At 35.4% G+C, this 26,985-nt stretch overlaps 1 protein-coding gene across 3 annotated transcripts in view; it reads right to left on the bottom strand.

Moving 5' to 3' along the window:
* Positions 1 to 26,985, bottom strand: part of TLK1 (tousled like kinase 1) — a 68,883-nt gene that overhangs the window by 20,171 nt on the left and 21,727 nt on the right. For all 3 annotated transcript variants that reach the window (XM_075756681.1, XM_075756682.1, XM_075756679.1), the window contains exons 2-11: positions 21,395 to 21,513; positions 18,306 to 18,377; positions 14,202 to 14,277; positions 11,581 to 11,627; positions 11,150 to 11,236; positions 9,958 to 10,047; positions 9,009 to 9,101; positions 7,653 to 7,763; positions 5,847 to 5,980; positions 4,419 to 4,607 (exon numbers count right to left, since the gene is read on the bottom strand). In XM_075756681.1, coding sequence (XP_075612796.1) covers positions 4,419 to 4,607; positions 5,847 to 5,980; positions 7,653 to 7,763; positions 9,009 to 9,101; positions 9,958 to 10,047; positions 11,150 to 11,236; positions 11,581 to 11,627; positions 14,202 to 14,277; positions 18,306 to 18,377; positions 21,395 to 21,508 — 1,013 coding nt within the window. In that variant the 5' untranslated portion in view covers positions 21,509 to 21,513. The remainder of the gene's footprint in view (positions 1 to 4,418; positions 4,608 to 5,846; positions 5,981 to 7,652; positions 7,764 to 9,008; positions 9,102 to 9,957; positions 10,048 to 11,149; positions 11,237 to 11,580; positions 11,628 to 14,201; positions 14,278 to 18,305; positions 18,378 to 21,394; positions 21,514 to 26,985) is intronic.

Below are 26,985 nucleotides of genomic sequence, written 5' to 3'. Positions count from 1 at the left end.
AAGTAGTAGTTTATGACTTTTTATCTGTAAATATACTGTACTTATATTCATATTAAAATAGCACAAGACAAACAGCAGCAAAACAATGACAGTGTGTATGCTGTCTGTTTTCTGGCTATAGGCCACCACCTTGTTGCACAGGCTGAAAGCCTACAGCCTGCTTCCCATCAGCCCATTGCATCTCACCTGCATCCACCCACCACTTCTGCAGGGCAGTGCCACACTGGAGATGCCTTCTGAAAACAGAAGTGACCTATGAGACACCGCTATTTCCTGCGGAAGGGGTTGCTCCTCCACCACTTGAGACACACAGGTCTCATCAGATGCAGAGGAAGAAAGGTTGAGGAGCACAGGGGAGGGACATTGGCCAGAAACAGGCTGCTGCCATCCACTAAATGAACTTGAGTTGGATAGTCAGGCTTCAGGCTAATCTGAGAAAAGTCGGGGAAGAAGGGCAGCTGGCAGTAGGTTGCATGAATGAATCTGGTAACAGTCTGGTCCTGACTGTGATCTTTTCTGCTCAAAATTACTGTGTAATAAATGCTGTATTTTAACTGTCTACAGCCAAATGAACTATAATACAAATGCAATGAATTACTGGAATTCCCAAAAAAGCAGTGGCCATGCTCTGTGCATGTAGCGTAATTTTCCTGTAACATGTAGGGCCATAGTATGTCACCTTTACTTGTCGCTGGAAGAAAGCGGACAGCTTACCTGGCCTGAAAGGCTTGATTACCACCAATTTAAATATTTAATTAGCAAAAATAGGCCTTTCAGTCATTTAAAAGTGTTCTCATAGCCAGATTTCAAAGGCTTTGATATGCATGGGTAGACAAATCCAATCTTTGCACTTCCTTACAAGTTCAGACAAAACCTTCTTCCATGATCAAAACACTCTTACTAGTAGGTACAGACAAGACAAAAAACCAAAATGGCCACATTCTCCTTGGTTTTCATGATGATCAAGCCAGGCGCATTTACAACCATCTCTCCTCCCACCTTTTCCCAGTTGAAAAATCGTCCTGGATACCTAAGCACAGCAAAATGCAGCCATGCCCCCAAACAGCCACACACATATTGAATACATGTTTTTGGCTACAGTTTCTGAAGCGTTCCTTTTTTGGTCCAACCTTATTCTCACTCTAGTTTCTCGAATTTCTACAAGGATGGGCAGCTGCTGACCAAGGCAAAGCCTTCCGTGAGGTCTTTTTGCCCATTGTTTCCACGTCTCCCTTAGAAAGAGACTGCCCCAGGAAAGAAGCTGTCTCTACTTGTCCTGTAAAGCCCAGACACATTGTTGGCATTTCAGCCTGTAAAGTTTCTGAAAATATTTTTATTTGTTCCATACAGAACAGAATGCTCTCTCTAAATGATGCATTTGTTCAGCTACAGTAACAAACTCTGCCAGCTCCCTCTGCTTTCCTATTCCAAACTGCATGCAGGGACAAGGATGCACACAGACTCCCACAGAGGAACTAGGAAGCAGAGGAAGAGGTGACTGGGAAGTGAATACAACTGACACGGCTGAAGCTGCACAGGAAGGACTATGCCACCTAAACTAAATAAAACATTGCTCCTGGAAATAATTGTCTAGTGAAATAAGAGCTGCTTCCAAAAAGTGGGGACTAGCATTATAATCTCTCAAGTCTCCAAACAGTAGAGTTTTCAAAGATTTTTCCAGGGCTAAGAAGGCAACCTCTACTGCAAATAAGTGTTTTTTCTTTAAATAAATTTCAATTTATTCCTTTCATGTAAGACTAATAAAATTACTTTGTTCAGTAGAAAAGAGAGATCTCAAAATTGAAACTACTTTTTAGTTTTCATTTAGGCCACAAAAAGGGAAAGAATGATGAAAACCAGGACAGTGTTTAGACTCATCTGCAGCACATTATTGAAACGCCAAACCCACCATTCACTCACAGGACACTGGCAGATGGCCACTTTTATACTAGTAACTTCAGCGCAAACATTTTTTAAATTTGTATTAGAGGCCATAGTATATTTGGGTAAACTAAAACAATACCCTTATTAAGAATGCCTCAGGCAACACCTTCAATCCATTTCAAAACAGTTAACACCTGTTTTGAAAGGGCTTCAATAATGCTGCTTGTTACAAAGCTATAGATCATTTTGTCTTGTCAATACCTGCAGCTGGAGACACTTCTAAAGCAAACAACACAGTGGTAAAGACACTTGTTGCTAACAACTGCTAGCAAGTTGTTCGTTTGTTTAAAAAAGATCTGCCTAATCACTTGCCTATATGTTGTACTGATTTACTACTGGTTTAGTTCATTAATCTCAAGCAGCTCTGCATTTCCCCATGCCTCATATAAACAGAGCCTCTTCCATTTGGCTGTACTAATTAAGATCATTACTTCTGAAGTAACACAGAAACAGTGATAAGCACAATGTAACAGGAGCAAATCACATACAGCAGATGACAAATTTGCTCTAAAATGGAAATGCACAATTAATAATTATTTTACCAAGATACACAAAACATATTTAATTCCATACTGAGAAATAGAGAGGAGTCAGCACATAATACTACTATACAAAACTATAATGAATCCTAAATACAAACATTAAAAAACCTCTTTCAAGTAAATGCCTAAGAGCACGATGCGGCTTAATGATTCTGTGATCTCAGGACACGTTACAGACCTTCTCAAAGGTCTGAAACAAAATTTATAAGCTTATCATACAGGCAAGCCATCTCATATCTAGATTACAAAATGATCAAATTAGGATACTTAAAGGTGAAACAGTTTTGATTCAGTAACAGCTTACATTTATGCTAGCATTAGATACAAAAGGGCAATTTTGATTGTTCTCTGGCAATTCATAACCAGCAAGTTACGTAACATGTAACTGGTTTAAGCCAAATGAAATTGAAATTTGAAAAGTTTTTAGTCATTGGAAATTATTTAAAACTGCATAAAACAGAAATATTCCTAAGTCTATTATAGATTTATTAATAGAATTCATCTTGTTCTTCTTAATAATTTGAACATCTTTTGTATTTTTTCCCAAATGCATATTTTATCACCTCCTAAAGCAGCAGTAAGATTTTGGAAATTTAACGTAAATGAAGACATGGCCAAAAGCTGGCAAATTACAAGTTCTGTAATTTTACAGGTCTTTTCCATACTTAGATGTTACTTCTAGTAACAAGAGGTGTTACATTCAAACAAAAAGATATTTTTAACATGACAGTAATCTTTACCGTACTATTCAGAAGTATTAATTATTTTCTAGGAAGAAATACAGGCACGAAGTACTACTAAAGAATCAATCTGAGTGATGACTCTTCAGCTCTCTACTAAAATACACGAGTAACACTAATCAAGAATTTCTTACATCACTAGCCTTACTACTGTATTTTCATGATATTTTTGTCACAGCCAAACAATTTCACAATGTGAACTTTAAGAATGATGTATTATGCAAAACATATGCAGCTGTCTTCAAACTGATGATCCAAATGTACGTATTTCACGGATTTAAACAGAGTAATTTATTTACCCCCCACTCCAGAAGTATCAATTACTACCTCCACAAGTGAGAGGTGACCATGTTCAACACATGTATCCTACTTTTGCAAAGTAACATAGATTAATTTGTCAGTTTTTTTAACCCTAGTTACTTACTTTTTATTTAAGCTGACTAGGAACAGATACAGTATCAGCTGCAGCCACTTAGCACCAAGGGCAATAACTAGTATCTCTAAGCAGCAACTTCTTAAAATACTCATGTTAAATGTGGAGAACACATCTATCTGTGCCTTGAATTATACCATGTCTGTCTGCAGGAAAAAATGTCACTTGAAAAATGGAGAATTCTTTGATAGGTCTCAATTTTTATGTTTAAATGACAAGAATGTTCAATATTGTCAATATGTGAAATGGAATCACTAACTTCTGAAAGTTGCTCTCAGGATCTAGCATTCAGAAAAGAAGATTTTTTTTTTTTCTGTTTGTTTTTAGACACGTCTTGAAATACTAAAGGCTAAAAAACCCCTTTTCTTGTCAGCTAAAGACTGTTATATGAAAAATGAAATAATCTCTAACTAAAGGAGAGGCTCCTAAACCAATGTGGATCAAGAAAAGTTCAATAGGTAGCAGTGACATTACAAGAGTAGGAAACCAGAATCAGGACTCCTCTAGATCAGGAAAACAGAAGGAACATTGCATAAACACAGAACGGGTCTTTCTCTAGTGACTTTACCAAAAATAAATTGGGCAATTGTATAGCATCTTCATAGGCAGTGGTGCAAATTTCCCTAACATCAGCAAGTGCTCAGTGAGAATATAGCTGCTGAATATACTGAGTGTCTTTTTATGCTGTTATTTGAATAGAACTCACACAGACAATATCTGAGAATTTATGTAAAAGACTGATTGAAATGTTAAACTTACAGCTGTGGTAAATTGGGTCTAACAAAGGGATCGTTTTCTGCCCCATTCACAGCTTTATTTTTCCTCTGCTTGGGTTCAGAATTGGCAGATGGTGCCTGAGAATTATTTGTAGTTGGAGGCTTTCGCTTGGCCAGGAGCTTTCTTTGCCTTTCAATGTCTTCCCTTTGTTGATTCACCCATTCTTGCTGCCTGTAAACCCCAAAAAAAAGCTTTATTAAAGTTTCATCATTTTGCATTTTTTAGAGAACTATATTTTTAACTGATAAAGCATTAAGAAATTTTTAGAAAACTTGCTGTACATGTGAAAATATTTCCAGGAAAAGAACACCAATGTTCTTCATGAGGCGGAAAAATTTTGCTAGTTTGGCACAACTTACTTTTGAAATATGTGGTGGGTTTTATTTGGGTTTGGGGTTGTTTTGGTTTGGTTTTGAAAGCATTACACATGATTTCTCCACAGGAAAAGAAAGAAAAAGTATCCAAGCTGGTGGATACCTTCTTTTATACCATCAAAAGAAATGTAACAGAGTCAATAGAGAGTACTTGATTTTTATAGGCCAAATATTGAAGTTGATCTGACCATTTCCAAATAAATCAGTTTGGTTATATGGCAAACAAGTACAGCTTTTATGCAAAACACATATACATATTGTTTTCGAGATTGTCTTAAAAAAACAGTGCCCTAGGCAATCACGTAATGCTAAGACTACATATTGCCCATCAAAAATTAAAATTTTAGTGAATTATTTTTATTAATCTCTCTATATATATCCAGAGATTGAATCAGACTCATTACCAAAGAACACCTTTTGAGGCATTGCATAATTATTTTACCACCATCTCTGCTGGTCTCCCAGAGCCCTTTCCTTGGCCCCAACTCTGCTGAAATACCTGTTGCAGCAGCTCTTTTCCAGTTGGTTGCTTTCCCCCATCCACTTGCACTAGACCCTATCTGAGGCTGCCAGATTTGTCGCTCCTCCTTCATGGCACCAAGGAGCTGGATACCTGAAAAAGCTGCTGCAGTGATGGATGTGCAGGCAACACCTTTGTGACCAATGAGAACTTCACAGACCTCATCTGCCCCAATGATCACCAGTGATACATGGTTAGCTGCTTGAAAAATCATTGATTTAGTTTTATAGCTCTTTCTACCAGCTGAGCTGAATAATTACATGCTGCTCATTTAGTAGTCTTGCTTTTCTAAGGATAGTTAAAATTAAGTGAAACTAAACTGTCTTTCAAAGACACCCAGTCTTAGTATTCTCTCAGTTGATTAAGGGAGTTCTGTACTGCATTCTCAGTCCTCAAAAGGCAAACCAAAATACAATGTATGAAAAGCGGCACCAATCCTAGAACCTTAGTAATAAAAAAATCCACTAGAGGGAACTAACAATTAGTGACAATTTTAAGAACATAGCATTGACTAACTTCACAAGATTTTGAAATGCAAAGCCATCTGTCCACTGTTCAGTAAATGAAGCACCATGACGAACTGTTGTAAAATGCCCCAGGCGTAATCTGTCTTGCATGCTCTTCTCTCTGCTTGCCAGCTTCTCCTGTGGCTGTAAGAAACAAAAAAATTTCATGTTTAGTAATACTAAAGCATTCAAAAAAATCACTAAAACATTCATGGTTTTTTCTCCAACAACTTTCTAAGAGAGGGATAGAAGGGAGAGTAGATGAAAATATCTCTTATTACTTTATTCCATTTACTCTAATTTCTGCAGAACTCAAAGAGTTGCAGTGGTCAGAATTGGTACAAAAAAAATATCAGTTTGACTCAGTTTTCCTACAAAGTTCGCTGTTCTTCATAATTAACAAAACATTTTATTTGTAAATACAGCAAAACTGATCGAGTATCAGCATCATACAGGCATATAATTACAATTATGTCTGTACATGTCTATTATATTAAACAAGCCTGCTTAGATATCAGAAAGAGTGCCCCTACTATATTTAGCCTGGAAACTCCCTTGACAGAGCGTGTATGTTACTACTTGTATCAAACTGACTGAGCTCAGGAATCTCTATGTGGGAATGCACTGCAGGTAGATCTAACTGCAATCAGATATTCACTTGCAGTAACAGAGGCAGATGTCCTTCTTGGAACCAGTCACTACTTCCACAAGCATCCCTGGGATGTGATAAATAACTGAGTATGCCTAGTCTGCTTCAGCACATGAAGAAAGAGCACTGTGAACACTGCTGATGGACAGAAACTTCTTTAATTCTTACAAATGTTTGCTGCTTAAGAAATGCCTATGGCCCAAAATCACACCCACACAAAAAAAGTGAGAAGTTGACAGAATTAAGGATCTTTGTGCAAACAGACTTCTAGACCGAAGAGGAGGCCTGCATGGCCTTTCATGAAAAATGGTCTATCTGATATTCTCGGTCTGAAGGTACCCACCTAGCATCATGCTGAACAGATCTGATGCATCTTTTCCCTGCATTCCCCTCATGCTGGAACTTAAAAAAGGACTGCAATAATTTATTTATGGCATGCTAGCAAGGAAACTCTCCCTAATCCTCTAACATATGCCCTTGTACCTGACAACAGCATCTAGCAGCTAGTGTTATGGAAGAGACTTGGCTGTTTACCTTAAACTTTTTTGTATCCTAATTTGTAATAAGCTGATTTTGTACTCATTTTTTGTTAGGTTTGGGTTGGATTTTTTTAATAAGGCTATTTTAAAGAAGAGAGAAAGAAACAGAGTATCCTTGTCTTTTAAGAAATTGCTGTTAAATACAATTAGCATTAAATTTGAAATAAGTATTTCTTTCATAGTAGTATTGTTTCCATTAATTCTGAGCTAACACAGCATTTCATAATTTTACATCAAAAATTATCTCAGCCACTTAAGTTTCTCACAAACAGATTTTATCTATCACCTCTCCACAACAGACTATGTTCAAAAATTTTTTCATCCAGTGTAACCTTAAAGTTTGTCCAGAAAATTTGCGACATACTAAATTCTTATCTTTTATGCTTTGCTATATCTTAATTACTCATGATGGGAAAACCCTCCTTAAATTAAAAAAGGCACATTTTCCAATTTATTTCGCCTATTCAGGCTTATAAGAACACTTGCTGTCAGACAGAGTCTATGCATATGAAGTTTCAGTCTCAGAGACTAATGTGAAAAAGTTAAAGTGAAAATGAAGGAATCGTAATGGAGTTGCACAGCACCCTCACAATTTTTATCACAAAGATTTTAAAAGCAGTAAACTTACCTTTTCAATTAGAAGCTTCTTGCTCATTGAAATACATTTGTTTAACCTTTCTTTATATTTTTCAAGTAGCTTTTGTTGTTCATCTATTTGTCTTCTAAGATCACAGTTAGCCTAATAAATATATACAAAATATGAAAAGATATATTGAAACATTATTTTTTAATCACTTGTCACAGAAAATAAAAGGTTTTTACTTTCACATGAATAACGTAAGGAACATGTATATATAATATATATTATATATACATACATACATGCACAAAAATCTCAGTTCACAGATCTATCCCAACCTGTAGAAGGATGTTTTGCTTCCTTTTTTATTTCCTTTACATAGAGCTGCATTCTGTATTACACAGCATTCATCACATAAATAATATATAAAAGCATTGTACCAATCACTTTTCCGGTCCTCCGGTGTTAAACTGAAAGTTTAATTTTAGCTCCAGATCCTTTATATCTGACTCCTAAAGTCATGTGAAATCCTAACATTTTTAATTTGAAAGAAAACAAAAAATTCACAATGATAAAAATTTCAGTTATCTGAGTAGGAAGTTTAACAAGTTCCCTACATTCCAAGTATATTTAACTTACTACCTTAAAAAAATCCATAGTAATATTTTGTTTAAAACTAAATTACTTTTTTTAAAAAAAGGATAGGTTTGTCTATCCCATACTGCTGAACATGTGCTGAAACAGTCTACATGTACAATTTTATAGTGTATGATTGCATGGGTTAATATGTACTTGTTCACTAAACAGACTATCACTTGTGAATACAGGTTTTTTTGTTACTTCGTATTTCTGTATACCACTTCTCCAACACTTCTCTCAAGAGCACAAGCATTAAGATTTCTTCTGAAAATGGGTCTTAAAGCACAGTATAGCATAGGTTTCTAACTAAAAGTAGTTATTTATTGCCTGTAATAATTTCTGTCACAATCACTTCAATTCTGAAACTGCCAACAGTTGTCCCATTGATAACTGCTATTCACAATTAGAACAACAAAAAAACCCCACCTGTTATGTGAAAATGTATTATGAATTTAAGGAATTAATCAACTGACTGCAAAAGGAACATCAGCTTCCTTTGTACCTTCAGAAAGTCTATAAACATATCTAATCATTAACAAGCTGTAGCACAGAAGCAGAAAAAAAAAACTTATGCATTTCATTTTATAGACTTCTCAGATTTTCAGGAAAAAATTTACAAAAATCAAAACCTCATTTCACCTTTTAATTTAGGTAACTCCAAAGTAATTTTTAAAATCAAGGATTATTCAAGCATTTAAATTATTTGCCTCAGATTCACTGTCTGTTGTTCTGAATAAATATCTTTACCCCATGTCTAACACTTACCCTGAGTAAGTCATCTATACGACCTTCTTTCTTTTCCAAGTCTTGATTTTTATTACTTTCTAGTGCAGCTAATTTCAGCATTGTGAGATCAGTCTAAAAAGAACATTTTGAAACATTTATCCTTTCCTTTAACAATTACAGCATTTTTTTTTCTCATGTTTGTTATGTAGAGAAATAAACTACTTGAAAGCATTCAACAAGACCAACACATCTTATTTTCATGTGTGTTGAAAGTGACATGGAAAGTTCCTATTCAAAACTGCTTTCCTTCTTCATGAGGATGACTGTGAACAGTTGGGACAAACCACTATCAGTGTTAAAAGATTTCATCACTAATTGAAAAGTTACTGTTCACAAAAAAGCATATAAGACAGGTCAAGTACATAAATGCCTGCTAATTACTTTAAATCCTCTGTATTTGGTCAACAGGTAAAGTAGCCTTGTTCTGACTGATTTGTGAAAGATAGAACAACATGCCAGAAATGGCAGAGAGGATAAACCAGTTGCTTTTGGCTTTCAAAAGTCATGACAGAACTGTATCTTGATCATTTTGATTACCATCTCATTTTTCTTCTTTAATGTCATATTTTAAATGCAGTATGACAACAGCAGCTGTCACTTCAAATACTGCCTGAAAGAGCAGCCTACTTCTAAGATCACACAAGAGCTAAAATCTTGAGCAAAAGCCTACCAACGACATGGTCATCTAACTACTTGTGAAGTACAACACTGGAAGCGGAGCGAGTGCAGAATACAAAACTAATCAGAGAGATTTAAATTATGAGCTGCTGAACTTAACAGAAAAATGCTTTGGCAGATTATAAAAAGCAAAGCTTTTGAAAGCCTTTAAGAGTTTAGAAAAAGTTGAAAGACAAAATAATAAACATATCTATCAGTTTTTTCTACAGTCCAAAGTGATATAAGATAGCCTCTACTAAAAAACAGTTACCTGAGTAATTTTAAAAGATAACTGCTTTGGTTGCGTGATAGGGTGGTCCCCGAAAGCTAATGAAGTAGGAGAAGGACTATTCTGTCGAACCTGGAATGTATGAAAAAGGATTTTAGATACAACTGTAGTATTCAGTTATGAACATAGCCTTGTTTACAACTCTTGGCAGGAAAATCATACAGAATGGAGAAATAAGGTATCTTTATTACAGAAGATGCTGCTTGGAGCATTGCATTGAGAGCTACCACTACGCTGTTATGTATCACTTGAAGTTTAGAAAGGATGCAATATATTCTCTGAGAAAACTAAGATTGTCACTTTTGGGAAACAGACTGAAAGATTCAAGACAATGTAAGACTGACATAAGGTGATGTCAGTCTTACACAGGCTTATTTTTCTGATTCTATGCTTTCACAACTCAAAAATAATGTGAGTTATTTTTGGAGTGGTTATTTTCCATGGGAGAACCAGAAAGGGGAAGGAAGCTAGTGCAGATCAGAACACAAATCCTGTTAATGAAACTTCCCCAAACCCACTAGTTTGTGTGAATGAGTCCGTTCTCAAGCCAAATTCCACAATCTGTATTACACTCCATACTGTTAGCAAGAATAAGAGGATGCCTGAAGTTGAAAGTATAGGGAATAAAAGCTGAGGTCTACCAGCAGAGAAACTTCTTTCTGTAACTGGCAGAATCTGGTCATTTAGAATCACGTGGGTATCCTTAACATTGAAATTGTGCATATGAGGGGAAAAAAATTGATTAGCATGACCAAGGAAGAGAATTTTAAAAGAATACCGGCAAATTAAGTCTTAATTATTTAAAGACTTATGATTTATCAAAAATCAAACTTTTAAAGTCCTGAGTTAGGGGTTCAGTTTCTTCATAAGTAACAAAAATCCTCCCCTTCTTTGTGTGAGGCTTGTGAGTATGTCATTAGAACATTTTAACATTTATTCAATACTTTACACAATTAAGTTGTATTTTAAAATTATGTTTTAGAAAAAAAGTCCCAGCTTTAATATTAAAACTCAAATTTTCTATTTAACTTGACCCTTTTTTCTGTTCAAAGAATTCATTCCTTCCCAGGATTCCTTCCTTTGAAAATTCTTCCCTTGAATATAGATTCTTTTTAATTATGCTACTTTTAGACTACGAAAATATCTCCAGCAGTTATGAAGTTCACGAACTTACAGAAGAAGGAGCGGAATGTGAATTCTGAGGAGATCGGATTGCAGGAGGTATGCCTCGCACTGGACTAGAGCCGTTTCCACCTTGGTACTGTAGAGAAGATATGGCCCTCCAATTAGTCAATCTTCTCATCAAAACACATTATACATCTGCATACAGCTCATCTGTACACAGAAATTTGTAAATCAGATTGTTTTACTTTTATTAGTGTAGCCTTGGCCATTTAAAGAAATGTGTGAAAGAAAATGGTTTTTGTATTTTAGCTCAGGCTGCACCAAGACACCACTGCATCTCTACTTCAAGGTTTAATACTCATAAAGTTACATAAAGAAGGAAAAAAGTATCCTCTCAAGAGGCCTGACCATTACAAGCAAAAATTTTGTAACATCCGAAAAAAGCTAAAAGTAAATTTTACAAGCACACAAAAACCTTACCTCAAAATAGTCACTAATCTTGTGACCACGTCCCCCAATATTCTTTCCTGAAACAAATACATTAATATATTAGAATTGATTAAATAAATTACTTATAGATGTGTATTACATTTTTACCTATGCAGTAATTATAGCAAAGTCTTACCACTTGTTAATTGGTTTTCTTTGATGTGTTAATATGTGATCTTGCTATGAAGATAATTAAAGGATTGGCCACAACAAAGAGAATTGCATATTCCATTCATTGGGAAATCAGAAATTAAGTCACACTTCAATTCCTAAACCAGATTAGTGCAGACTTAGCAGTAAGCCTAGACCTCTTCTAGATAACAGGAAACTCATCTCTCATCCTGCAGATCAAACCTTTAGCTCTAAGGCCCTCCCTTTTTCAAGCACTATCTCAAAGTTCACCCACTTCCAAAATATCAAATTAACCAAGTCTATTAATATTATATGATCCAGGTGAGTTATTGTGCCCAAATGTTCAGCCCAAGAATTTCCCGAAGTGCCAGTAACAGTGTGGGCAAGGAGGATGACAAGTATTACCTTTCCTCCCAACCTGACCATCAATCAGCTAACTCACAGGGTTAACTAGGGAGACAAATAGAGCAGAATGAGAGAGTAGAATTTCTTTTATCTTGATTGGTACCAAGACTTCAGGAGCACCAATGGGAACTAATCTTTCTTCAGTGTGAGGACCTGACCTATATGTGGCATTCCAGAGATTGCACCAATGCCTTACCCAATAGTGTAAATCCTTTCTTCTATTTGGCCCTAAGATGACTGATAAATCTTAAGACTGGATTTGTCTCTTGTACAGGTCTCTTAACAGGTAGTCTGACATCTTGAAAATGGACCATTGTTCAAAGCTTTTTTCTTTAAATAAAGAATTCTTTGCGATAATTAGGAGATCATTACCCATAGGTTCAAAAATGTCATTTTGGAGTTTTTAACAAAGATTTTCAGGCTTTTCTATTGCTTCAGCACTGAATGCTTTTTTTTCTAGTCCAATATGCCTCTGTATTGGCAATGCTGCATAACTTTGTGTCACTAAGAAATACCACAAAGAACCATAAACATTTGGCAGCCCTTTTTGTGTCAAGACTTTTAACAGATAAATTATTCGAAGACCTAGAACAGCACACAGCTAACTCCTCCAGTAGTTACCCAGATAGTGTACGTATCACTGCTACTACTCCCTAGCCAGTTCTTTACCTACCCTATAATTCTGCTAGTGATCTCTATTTCCATGTTTAATTCTCATATATCGCTTTATCAAATTAAAATTTGCTTTCATCCAGATAAACGAGACAGACTGCATTCCTTTTCAGTATAGAAAAATCTATTCTATGTCATGTTACAGAACTGCACCGAAGAAATACATCTAATTATTTTGGCACAGCCAACTATGAATAGATTTACAGTGATTTTATCCCACTTTCCAATTACCTCCATGTTCTAAACAATACTTTTCTTCAATATTTATGGATTATTTTGCATATTAGAAAGTCAAAATCCTAGGTATGCAATATCTAAGAGATGGATCTCTTGTTCCTTTTTTCAATACAACAGCAGTATTTGCTGTGCTTCAGCTCTACTGTACCACTCCAATATGCTGCCGTTTCCTACGCCAGTTCCTTGAGAATATTGCAGTGCAGACTATTCAGTTTCACTGCTGCTGACAGTAATTATAAGACATTATAATTTTGTTGCTTATGCTAGAAAATTCCTAAAATTTCTATCATCTCTAATTTCAACTGTCATTGGTTGCAGGAAGGATAGGCTACTGGAACAATAGAAGTAGGAAATCTCATTCAAGTTCTTTGAACAAAGCAGGTCTCTATGAAGCAACGCTTACAAAGAAATGAATTTTAGACAAACTACGTAACTCTTCTACTAATAGCATGTTGCATCATGAAGACTTCCAGATATGGAGCCCATTGATATGTATCTGTAAGTGACATTTCCTAGCTCAGTTAGAAACCAAAAAAAGCTAATACAGATGTTGTTAAAACTCTTTCCTCTCCCCTTTTGATGAAATTTTGTCTTCAGGTTAAACTTCCACCATTCCTCTCCCAAAAGACACATTAAAGAGAAGAACGGCAAAAACTATGCTTTGTAAATATTAAAATGGCAATCGGTCTCATCCCAACTTCCCCATCTCTCTAGACAACTACACTGTACAATAATCCGTAGAAAAGGAAGAATAAAATTAAAATTTTAAATAGACCTGAAAAACAAGCAATCAGATATTATAATCCGTAATCCCTTTTCCCCCTTACCTACTGAAAAGAAATACAAACCACAAAGGTATTTTGGATGAGAAGAGTTGCTACAATTCTTAGAAAGTATACAGAGTTGTATCACAGCTGCAAGTTACCCATGCAGTAGCGTGTGATTCTTATGGGCAATTACCAGCCCAGTTCACATTTTACTTGTCCATCCCTTCCAATGACAAATGGGGGGGGGGGGGGGGGATACATAATTTATCATTCAAAATCCAACGCCTGTCTTATGAAGCAAAAATACAGAATTTTTAAGGCCAACAGTCAAAACTTTGTGCGTTGTAATTTGATTAAATATAAACAATAACTATCTAATTTGTTTACATTCTAGTTTACCTTGGCTGCTTTCACTCTGAGTGTCTGCTTTTCTTTTTCTTCCTCTGGAAGGTTCCGACTGTTTCTTCTCTGGAGTCTAGAAACAACAAAAAGAACACGATCCAATAGCAGTTCTATTTATTTATATTATTGCTATATTATTGTGAAATAAATTTAAAACCTCATACATAAAACATGATTTCACAATTCAGCAGGGATGTAATTTCAGATCATAGTTAAAGTAGATAATATGATCCTTGGTCAATCAGATAAATACAAGCTAGATAAGACATTTAAGAAAGTGAGAAATAATTCTTCAATAATTTCCCAAAAGACCATTCTACACATTAATTGTTAAGCAATTATACCTTTTCATCCATTCTGGGGTTTAGGACAACCAATTTGGTTTCACTTATGGCTAAATTTTACCAAGATTTTCATATTATAGTTGTGGGTGTTTTAAAGCTTAATACTTAGTGAAATAAGCTGATTCTTGATGGTGTTTTCTATGCATTGCCACAGTATAAACAGAACGTTCTAGTGCTTCAATAGGAAGCCAATAATGTTACGCATTCTAGGAAGTGCAGAAGTCATCTCCAAACTGATATAAACGGTATATTTCTAGAATCTGCTTAGGATTTAAAAAAAAAGGAAAAGGAAAAAAAAAAGAGAGAGAGAGAGCAATAGCTCAGAAATTGACTATTGATTATCTATCCACTTGTAAAGTGTCATCATCCCCTCCTCATGATATCTGTATCTCAAGGAAGTCAGACATCAATGATAAGTGAAAAGATACAGACCTGTTAAAAATTTATTCCAGAAATATTATATATAGTTGCCTAGAAACTACAATCAGCATGTACAACAGATAACAAGAAAGGGCTGTGATCAGAAGCATCTCTAAATTATATTTGCTCTCCCTTGATCTGAGGATTCAAAACAGTTAGTCTCCCCAGTGTAAGTTAAATTCTACAAGCTGCTCTCGTTCAAGGAAAAGATACTGCAGCTCTGTGTGTATTCAGCCTCCAAACAGCCTCATACCAGTAACTGGAGAAAGCATAGAAGCCATTACGTGAACTCCATTTTACAAGAAATCAATGGTCCCTAATATTTCGGACTAAATTTGAGATCAGTGATAAGATGCTTCATGTTTTTATGACACCATCATTTTATCATTTCACTGTATTTGTCGCTTTGTGTTCCAAGTATTCTTTCTCACCACAGCAAATGATATCAAAATTGAAATTTCAACCCATCATTAAAAGCATTTCAGTATGTTTCAGTGGATATCTTCAAACATAAACTTACTACAAATATCCTAAAATATTTACTTTGGCAAAGAACCACTTTAAGTTACCTGTGATCCGTAGAAAATTATCAGTCTATAAAAGAACAGTCAGGACAAGAAAGGTCTTGCTTATCTATATTATGTATTTTTTGGCTCTGTGAATAGCTTCATAAAAACATATTTGGAAGTTTTACAATTGTAACTGTTGTATTAACAGGCTTAAATGAAGTTCAAATTACGCACATTTTTATTTTAAATAAACTCTTCCAACCAAAATCTGCATCTTTTAGAGTGCTATCATACATTAGCAAACTGTACAACAGAGACTCCTGGAAATGAAGTTATTTCAAGACTATGATTCTAAAAACAGAAAGCAGAGCCTAGAAATATTACTTTAATAATTTGTGATTACTGCCAGGTAAATAGGTAACATTAAGCTATCTTTCCACAAAACTAAATAGAAACTATTTAACAAAGCATTTACATGTTATTATTTTCCAGCTGCCAATTTTGCAGTTATCATTCTAACTTAGTCAGTTTTACCTACCATATCAAGCAAAAAAAAGCTTTTTAAAAGCTAGTTAATGAATAAACATTTAAGGTTTCCCCCACCAAAATTAGTTTCCAACTGCAGTGACTGATGTCTTTTATTTAAAACCCAGACATTTAAAGAAGTTTATAGTTTTAAAACTGAAACTCAAATAATTCGTAACTGCCTATTTCCTTGAACTCTTCTGATTTCTTTCAGTGTTTAATTTAACCTTCCAAACTAAAAAGTATTAGCACACTAATGAGGTTATTAATGAGGTTACCCAACAAGGTCATGTTCACCTTTTCCAAGTATAAAATTCACATGATAATGTACAGCATGCATCAATCGCTAGAAAATGTTCTCCAAAATCCTTTCTAATGAATGGAATCATATGAACTACAAGAAATTGAAGACTAAAGGGGCTGAGGCGTATCCTTCTGATAAACAAAGATTGAAGCTGCTTTCAGTCACTTCAGAAGGATTTACGTATAGCTGAGATTTAGATTAAAATCCTACTATTTCATAAGCAAGACAAAATAGTTTTGAAGTTATGCAAAGTTAGATTGCAAAGCTATGTTAAAGTTACCCACAGCTTGGCATATTAGCAGAGCCTCATACATCATGGTCTTGATCCTAGTTTACCCCTCAATTTTAACGTGCTTCCCCTGAATCTTCTCTTCACATTTATAGTTTTAAATTTTGGCTTTTCACATCCTCTTTTATAAAACAAACATTTCTAAGTATCAATTCTCAACTAGTTAATCTCCTTTAAAAAAAATACTCAAGTGAGTATTTTTAGATATTTTATATACAGTTAAATACTTTCTACCATTATTGTAGAACTGGTAACAGCGCTAACTCGGGAAGTTGTTGTTGTAGAGGGGGGAAAAACCCCATGTGTAGGAAATTAAAAGTTTTAATTTTTTGGTCTCTCAACACTTCAATCTCCAGTATGCTTAACAGTTACATTTTTTTTTTAGTTGTTAGTATTTTTCATATGCATAATGAATGAGTTGATAGTTTCCACAATTGTTTTCTTCTCAATCCTCCCCTCCCCTCCAAAGCATTACAACGACAGCAAACAAATACAGCAGTGCTGTTTTCCTCTGCAACACATTATAAATTCCAATTACATCAAACCTTCAGTTACTTCTGCAATTACATCCATAATGAGGGTTCTGTATTATTGGGAACCGCAGCAACTAAACAGCTACAAGCAAGCAGAGCAAAACATTTAAATAACTAATCAAACTGGACAAATCAAGCCACGGACAAAGCTGTCCTCCTTTAAATAATTCACTATCTACAGAGACTAGAAAATACTACTTATAAATAAAAAAATGTATTTGTAACCAAAACAAGGAGGAGTACTCTAATGAGGAATAGTGGGGAAGGCCAACCTACTGGGAAGACTACCAGAAGCACTTGTTCACAACCTGAGGTAGCCAATTTAGGACTTAACTATAAGTAGCTAAAACACACTCAAATTAAGACCTATGTAGCACAGCAACAAAGCATTTAATGAAATAAAAATAATATGTACATTTAGAAAGAAACTGGAATACAGGTCTGGATATTAAGATCAAACATCCAACTAACGTTTATCACTCACAATGCTGACCTGAATCCAGAATAAAGCCTGGTTTCAAGTTATTTTGCAATCAAAGTTTACCTCTGTGAAGTATCTCAATTAAAACTACTATTCAGATAAGTTGCCCCTCTTCATAGATCCATCAGATAGAAAAGAAAAAAAAAACAGACTACAGTTCTCATAGTTGTATTTTCTGCAATCCCATGTGCAAAGTAAAAAAGAAAAAATTCACAACAGAAAAACAAAAAGATGGGAGGGGAGGGTCCTTTTTTTGCATTATGAAGTGGTACTAGGTAAGAAAACACACAGTGACAACTGCAACTAGTTTCTACAGTATTTTCAAAGATGCAGCCAAAGACTAGCAAAACTTTACCTGTGCTGATGAAAACCTTATTACTTATTAAACAAAAGACAGCAAACTGTTTAAAGCATTTTCAGCTTTAATAGCTGTATGTATCCTCATAGCATGACCACATAGATAATGAAAAAGCAGAAGCAGCTAGTTTCATGACCAAAAATCCAAAGGAACTTTTATGAAGTCATGTCTCTTCCTCCAAGAGATGGTACCTTTTAGTAATGTATGTTTTTCCTATCTAGCTGTGTATTTTACTTTAAAAGCTTCTATATAAAATGAGACATCAAATTGGAATATAAAATTATAACTTGTTAACATTAAAATTTTGATGTAATAATATATCTGCCCCATATACTTACCTCTGATTCTTTATCACTTAAAGATCCCAAGCTTCCAAAACTGTGATTTGAACTTTCGTTATTTGTTGAGGCCTACCAAGAAAAATAAAATACTAAACATTATATACAGATCTATAAAACAGCTAATCCACTCTTAAAAATTGATTAACTATAGAGCACTTGTGACTTCAAGGGGAGTAAGAAGTGTGACAGGTCGATGTTTTGATAACGCACAGTAAATTCTGTATTTTGATTGCTTTTAAATCAAGTAAACCCCTAGAACATTCAAAAATGTTTCGGTCTTATTTGGGAATAGCAAAACATCCAATGAAAAACCCTACCAAATGATTCCACAAAATGCACTTAAAAAGCCAGTATTGCTGAAAGTGCTGGAGACTACTAAAATTTTCATTTTTCAAAGAAAAAGAGGGTTTCATTTTCTCTAAGGCAGATACTAGGCTATTGCAGAGATTTTTTTTTTTAATCCATTCAATGACAGAAAATTACAACCTATTGTCAATATTATTCTATGTTCTTAAAACAAACCATTTCCCCCAAAGTAACAAATTTAGACTAGTGAGGGGAAGAAAGAAAGGATAAAAACTATGAAATAGTCTCCAGTTACAATATTTATTTAGAAATTTTCTAAGGCTGATCTATTCAGAGATCTTTTGAACACAGAATGGCAACAAGGGCATTTTATTCAAAGAGCGTTCCACATTCATGTAACAAAAAAACGCCAACATCAGTTGAGCTTCTTTATATTAAAAAAAAATAAAAATCAAAATCTTATACCACAGGATTATTCTCTTCCATATAGGAAGGTAGAACAAATACTTTGAAGTGGAACAACAACCAGTTCCAAGGCAAACACTCGGCTTACTTCAAAGCATTAAATTCCAGCACTGCATCAGTTTGCAGGACAATACTGATCTGTGACATCTTCTGAATAACCAGCTCATCTCTGAACTAAAATTTCTGAAGAAATGTTAACTAACGCCACAAAATTTCCATGCGTGTTCCCCCCCCAGCAGCCTCTAGTATAGAAATGCTTCTTCTAGTTCTTCCTTGCAATGTCTCAGTATTTGGTCATTGGAGTCAGCTAAGACAATAATCTCAGCAACCTATATTCATACTTCCACCCTTGCTTACTGAAAAAGCTTGAAGATGACGGGCTTTTTCCTCCCCAACAATTCCAAAATTCTTCAGCAAAACAGTAGATAAAGGTAGGCTTTCAAAATAGTAGTCCCAATAAATAAAAGTCCACCTCAATTTAATTACTAGAAGAATAATGACCTAGAATGCTTCTGAAAATAACCAGTAAGTGCAGCTGCAACCTCTGTATTGTCTTGCTAGGTTAGGAAAATGAGAATTTGGTATGTGTGGATTTGGGTACGTATGTGAGGAGGAAGTATTCTCATTTTTGCATTCGAAATGAAAGCAGACCAATGGAGATCATATTCATACATCACATTTTCCCAGTTACCTCTGCACATCAGATCAAAAAGGTTTTATCAGTTTTTTGAAGAAAAATCAGATAAGCCCCTGTCAACATCCCCTACCAAGACTAAAAACTATAGTTAAAAAAAAAAGGCCAAAAAAAAAAAAAAAAAAAAAGCAAGCATATTCCAAACACAGCCCAGATCAGCTACTACACTTCAATGTTATCTGCTTGGATACACTGAATGGTCAGAAATAAAAGAAATACAAACAAAACTGATATAATTGCCATTTTACTGAGGGTGGGATAAACCACAGGACTAGATATTGGCATTCTTCTCTACCGCCCTGCCTCCTAAAACCAAACAAAAAGTAAGCAGGAGAAAGAAGAGGTATTGCACTGTATACTGAAGATCACTGGTGGAATATTTCTGGTCAAAGGTAGGAAGAACAGTGTCTTAGGTTAGGATCTGCATCAATCAGAAAACAGTGATAGTAGTATCTTCTGCAAACAATTATCAAAGCATTTGGTAGTATTAAAAAAACCGCACTTTATCCAGATATCCATTTGGGAACCAACTGGATTAGATAGAATTATCTGTTCAAACAGATCTTGGAATGTGTAAGGGACACGAAATTTATGTTTTACATGAAGGGTAAGTTTGTTAATAGTCATCAATACATCACATGTCTCCAGAAATTTCATTAACGTCTACTATCAGGTAGTATTTTATTCTGTAATCTAGACTGGTAATTATAATGTGGAATAGGAAGTGAAAAATACTAACCAAGTTTGTGTAAAATTCTTAAAATATGAGGACACTGCAAACACTTTGGAAACAGAATTGAAAACTACTTTGGTCACGGGGGAAATGTGCCTAAAAATTAGTATTATATCTTTTTAACATCGGTTTATTAAGTCCTATACCTGGTATAGAACATTCAAACGTACAAATACTAAATTGAGTATTTCTGTCTAGGCAATACTATTGCAGAAATGAGTCTTGGAAGCTGAAGCTAGTAACTTGAACAGAATTTATAATAAAGGCAAATTTATTTTGCAGATGTATCAACTGAAGGGTAATATATGACATATGGAAAGTAATTAAGCCCCGTTATTCAATGTTCATAAGGTTTTTCCTGAAGTGTTGCATCCTGGTTTAGATACTAACAGACAGACTGCAGAACGTCTACAATGAAAGTAGGTAAAATTGATATAAATGTCTGGAAAAGTTGAAAGAATTTGACTTTGTTAATCTAGACATATTAGTCTTCAAACAAGTTTAATCTTAAAAACAGAGGACACACCAGACTCCCTGTGTCTATTTCAAGTCGAACTGTAAGTATTTGGCCATCTGCAGAAGGGACAGCTCCACTTAAATAGTGGGAAAAACTTCCATCTCTGATCACATGTGCACTACAGCAAAACCAAAAAGAGCCTGTATATGCCCATTCTTTGGTGTTTTTAAGAACAATTCCACGTCCATGTCAGGTTCAGGATAAACAATCCTATCTCAAAGCAAAATAACCTACTAGTAAGGATTTTCCTGAGTCTCTTCCAACTCAATACTTTTGCAAGTAAATCACATGGGCAATATACAAGTGAGACATTGTGAGATAAATTAGTATTTCAAAGATGGCAGATCTGTATGACTGCTCTTAGAACTTACTTTAGCTCCAACGCTGCAACTTCCAGTACTCCCAGTGCTGCCACTTACTACTCCTGTAAATCTTGCCTCCAACAATTCTTGCCTTCTTGGGTCCAGGCTATGAAGCTCATCCATTGCTCCTAAAAAAGGATAAATAAATTCATTATATTCCCTAATACTTACAATGGAATATTTTACAAACAAGCCAAACTTACCACTGGCCTATGCAAAGTAAGGATTTATACCCTCGACAATGATTTACCATCTGTTATCTAATAACAAATGCACTCAGTGAATTCCAGAAATTTTGGGGAAAAGTTCTGTGTTTCAGAATAGCCTTGTCAATTCTGGTGAAATCTAGAACCTGTTAGAGGCGTGCAAGAGACACGGAGACTGCAGCGTGTGATATGCCAACCAGGCAATTATTTATAGATTAAAAACTAGCTGACAGGAGCAAAACAAATTCCAGCATAAAACCTCCCAATCCTGCAATTCCCCATTTTCCATATTATTTCAATTGTTTAGGCTATCAACATATCAATGTCCAAGGCAAACAAGTAAGAATCATAGAAAAAAAAGGAAAATCAGAAGGTAGACCACAGCCCCCAACATGTACAAGGAAATGCAGCGTTATATGGAGATTGGAAGGGCACAGAAGCAGGGAGTGGAATCAGCAATACAAAAGGAGCTAAGAGACCCTTGCATGGGTGGTGCCTCCGACAGAGCCCTGCTAAGCAGGGTAAAGCAGTGCTGCTGGTATCGGCAGGGAAAATAAGGTGGAAGGAAATGGAGGAACAAAAGGAGTTTCTGATGAGCTCAGCCTACATGAGTAGGCTGCAACATTATGTGCAGCTTTCTAATCTGTATTTAAATCACTTACGACTGTTTAATGAGTCTGAAAGATGATCTATACAAATAGTCTTCCGTATTTACATAAACTGCATTCTTTGTTTTTATCTTTTCAACTACTTGAACATTCAGTTTATCTTCACTCAGAAACATTTCAGTTGCTTTATTTTAAATAAGTTATTTAATGCCAAAGTCTTTATGCACTATTTTAATAGCACACCCCTCAAGTACCATATAAAGTGATATAGCCTCAATTTTTTCAACTAAGACACAACAAGTTTGTGCTTTTCAGTCCCACAGGACAACACAGGAATTGAGAAAGGACTGCAAGTAATAACTATGTATAGTCAAATGGTGCTATGAATAAAAGCTTCTGGAATTCCCTTTTCATGAAAACTACAGTTTGCAAAGTTTAAGTGCTCCTATGAACTTCTACCCATCAGCTAAGCATCTTGACAACCAAGGCATCAGCATAGCTTTCTTCACCAATAAGCCATGAGACATTTTCTTATTGACCCTTGGGTATCTCACAAATCTTTAACACTCAACAACTATACAGACCTTTTTGTACAACACATTTTGGCCACTCCTGGCCATGCAGCTAAACCTCCCGGTACGGAAAGCACTGGTTCTGCTATCTGGCTAATTCAAGTTGCCCTTGTTCTTGTGGGAAGGCAGATGATGGCAAGTGTGGTGTCAGTGCTCCTTTACCACAGAGCATGGTACCCAGACCTCCTCTGATGGAAGAAAACCACACCAAGAGAAAAACAGTTGGGAAGGAGATGTTTGGCAAATGTGCTGTTGGCAGAGCCTTCTCTTGAAAAATCTGCAAGTGACAGGTTGAGGATACAACATTTTGTTTCTGGAGGTGTGGTACTTTACCCAAACACAGCCACATATGGAGCTGGAGGTCTCTTTTCCAGCAATGCAGGGGAACTACACAGTTTGAAACCACAGCTTATTATCAGCAGTTGTAACGCCACTTCTGAACCTGCCTAGTAAGAATTCCTCCAATTACTACATATTTTAGATTGTAAGCTCTCCAGGGTAAAGACTGTTTTACTATGTGTATGAACAGTGCAGAACAATCAGGAATCTACTTTAAACTCTTGCTTCCTAAAATGTGCTTGTGTACTGCTTCCAAAAGTTTCAGAAACAAATTGTACACTTCTCATATGCACAAAAAATATTTCTTACATTTACACACTGTGCAATAACCCTTTTTTTTTTTTTTTTTTCAAAAAGGCAGATGTGTACAGCACACCTTTCAAAGTATGTATGTAATCTATACCTTAATGGGAAAGTATTGCTCTGAAAAAGCATAAGAAACTAATCACAACAGATTTGTCAGGCAAGTTTAAATGATACTCATTTTGCTTCATAATAGTAAAAGTGTTTAAGCGTGTGCCACACTGAAATAACCGATTTTAGTTTACCAGAGTAACCCATTTAATGAAGCAGGACTAGAAATATTTTGATTTACTAGCCTACTTGATAGTCACTGCCCTCAAAAATTCAGAGCTTACTTAAAATTACTGACGTATTTCTAGCAATTACAAACCCTGCTTCTATTACAGAAACAGATACTACCATACCCCATATTGTTTATTTTATGAAATATGGGAAAGCGATAATCACTGTGCATAGCTAAGGCTCATATGAAGTGCTGCAGGGTGAAACTGCTACTGCAGGTCTCATGTACTGTATCTAGATACTAATGCACTAAATAGATCAGCACCCTTGGGTTACCTTACCAGTCAGAAATGGTAATGTAGCAGGTGGAGGGGTAGTCAGTCCACAGCACAGATGAAATACAATGCTTCATTTTTTTCTGCTCAGGTTTTAAAGCCTACACATGCTAATTAATGTACTGTATTCTCTTCATTATTTCTGCTGGAGTGGTTTTTTGTTATGTTTGGGGGGAGGGGGTGTTGGTTTGTATTTTTTATATTGTTGTTAAATATACAGAACCAAAAAGCAACACACACTCCGCCACCCTTGTGATCTAAAGGACAAGACAGAAGAGCTGGATTCAAACCTTTCAACACAGAGCAAATCTTTGGGAGAGCTATTAAACTGCCTAACTGCCTTCCTCATTCATGCTGCATTTACTCCCAGATACACAGCTCTGTTTTCAAGAGCATGCAGTTCTGTACAATCTTTCAGTTCTCAGCAAAAGCTACCTACTTTTAAAGGTACCATAAGCTTTAAGGAACTTCATGTAAGGGACAAAAAAATATATATTTTTTTTTAAACACCAGAATTTATAAATGCTCCTGGTCACAAAACACCTTGCTGCCCACAAGACTGACATAACTTAGTTTTGAAAAAAACCCTAGACTTCTCACTTGAACTAACTTCATGCCTACAGCTGAAAGCCAACTCACTCACTCAAAGAACATGTTACAAAAGTACTTACAGCGTATTTACAATGATGCTAAATGAAAGACTGTCACTGCTACCACCCGCTGCCATTCAAACTTCTACTATCTTCCAAAGAGAACACCTGCAAGATCACCCAAAATTCACAGAAGATCACTAAAAGCCCTAAAAAACTACTTTTCTTTATTTCTTGTAACCACTACAGATTTTGGAGTGCTGCTTCTAGTAGTTTTTTTTAAAAAAGCTACCCACGCTACCTAGCTGTTGTATTTTTTGGGAGCAGTGGTATCTTCCATACGAATTTATGCGTCAGAACCATACACAGCCTCTCCTCTAAAAACTAATATAAAATATACAGATTTTTTTGTCCTGAAAAGGACACTTTTTTTGCAAGAACTCTTTTGAAAAGAACTCCAAACTCCTCTGAGAATTTGTTAAGCAATGGGTTATGTCAAAAGTCAAAGTTATAAATTCAGAGAAGCAATTTATAAGCTTTTTCATGGCATTCAGTATAATCAATTATATTGTATTCTACCTTAACAAAACAGATGTAAGGAATTGGAGGATTCTCCATGGTAGTTTGAGTTTTTCAGAACTGGTGACTAGAAAATAATAAAGTGCAACTACACCTGTAGCCCAAGGCCCCATACTTCCAAATATACAAATACTTGCAAAAGATCTAGTTATTGAACCAAATACTTACTCATACCTCAGCAAAATTGACATTTTAGGAGAAAAAGTTTAGCACAGAGTTGCAACTGCAAGTCTTCACCTCCTAAAACTAGATCTTTTGGGATACACATGTACTAAAATCTCTATCTTGAACACTGCTAGACTGTAGTGCAACGTTGCAGACCCAAACACAAAGGCTTGACAGATCAAACGTGTTTTTCCTTTCCACTAAATATGGAATCAAGCTCCAAGACTCAATCTTTATCTTCAACTCTCTTATGACCCTGAATGGAGTCTTGTTATCTGGCAATCAATTACAGCTTCAAGATGAAGAAAGATCAACAGCTTCACACATTGTCAGCTTTCTACAATGAAGATAAATTTCATTATGCAGAAGCCAGATTCTCCTTAGAACAACCCTCCAGATTAAATTGAGGCCCTTTCTCCTGAATTCAAGACCAGCACAAACCACCTTTCACTTAAGTGAAAGGCATGCTGGTTTGGTCTGGTTTCTTTAACAGACTTATATGCAGATAGCTTTTAATGCCAAAGCAAAATACATCAATACAGAGACCTATCTACTGAAGAGAAGACGACAGTTCAACAATATAGCCCAAATTTAAATCAAATTTCCTGATGGGCTCCTTAGTAGGCACTCAGATTTTATGGTAACACACGTGGTATGAGAATTATGTCCAACGTATTTTTAGGAACACTTCACATTAACACTGATAATATTACCACCACATAGTCTCTTCACCGACAGTAGCATCCCTTAGATCAGTAAATATAACTGGTATCCAGCTAAAAGGGTGAGGGGTGGGAAAGAAGAAAAACAAAAAAAAAGTACACAATTTAAACAGCAAGAAAAGCAGCCTGGAAAGCAGCTGCCCCCCCCTTTTTAAAAATAAATAAATAAATCAAAATTCCTTTAAAGGTATCAAACAATTTTTGAAGACTTTAAGCACAGTAACCATTCCAAGTACAGAAACCACTATTTAACAGCATTGCAATGCAATCCCTAAAGTCCTTAAGTAACTGTTTATTCCAATTTGGAATATCCTAAATATGCATTTATCCCATTATGTTGATGCTCTAATAATTTAGCTTCATAACAATGAGTATGACAGCTCTTGTCATTCTAGAATACACGTGTATCAGCAGATAAAATGAAAGCTTTAAAATATCAAATGCAAAACAGGCTACAGAAAATTACTAAAAATACAGATTTTAAAATCCTTAGAGCAGTCTCCCCCCACCCCCCAAAAAAGCCCACACAACAACTTTTATTTTTTTCTTTCACCAACATGAAGATACATCTTGTCTCTGCATCCACATGTATTTCCTTTTAAGTCAGCTACTCTCGTCTCATTTGGGGGAAAAAAAACCCCAACACCAAAACAAACAAAAAAACCCCAACCCAACCTTCATTTCTCTCTTATCTTTCTGAAACTCTGTACTTTCCTTCTTGTAGAATGAACCAGAAAGGACTTTTTCCATTCTCCAGGAAAACAAGGTAATGAAGCTAACATTTCTGCCTTCAAGAAGACAAAGTATTTGGTAACAAACGGTTTTGTAGTTAGGTAAATGCTAGCAAGTCATCATCATGTTGATCAAGGTCTCTTCCTATTAATAGTAAAACTTTCTATTTATTACAGCTTATACTTTATATATGCTTCAGTACCTTATAAAGCCAATGGGGAATAAAG

Source organism: Balearica regulorum, chromosome 6 (genome assembly GCF_011004875.1).
Source record: "Balearica regulorum gibbericeps isolate bBalReg1 chromosome 6, bBalReg1.pri, whole genome shotgun sequence".
In the NCBI taxonomy this organism is placed as follows: Eukaryota; Metazoa; Chordata; class Aves; order Gruiformes; family Gruidae; genus Balearica; species Balearica regulorum.
Note: the sequence above shows the minus strand (reverse complement) of the source record. Positions and strands in the feature narration are given on the sequence as shown.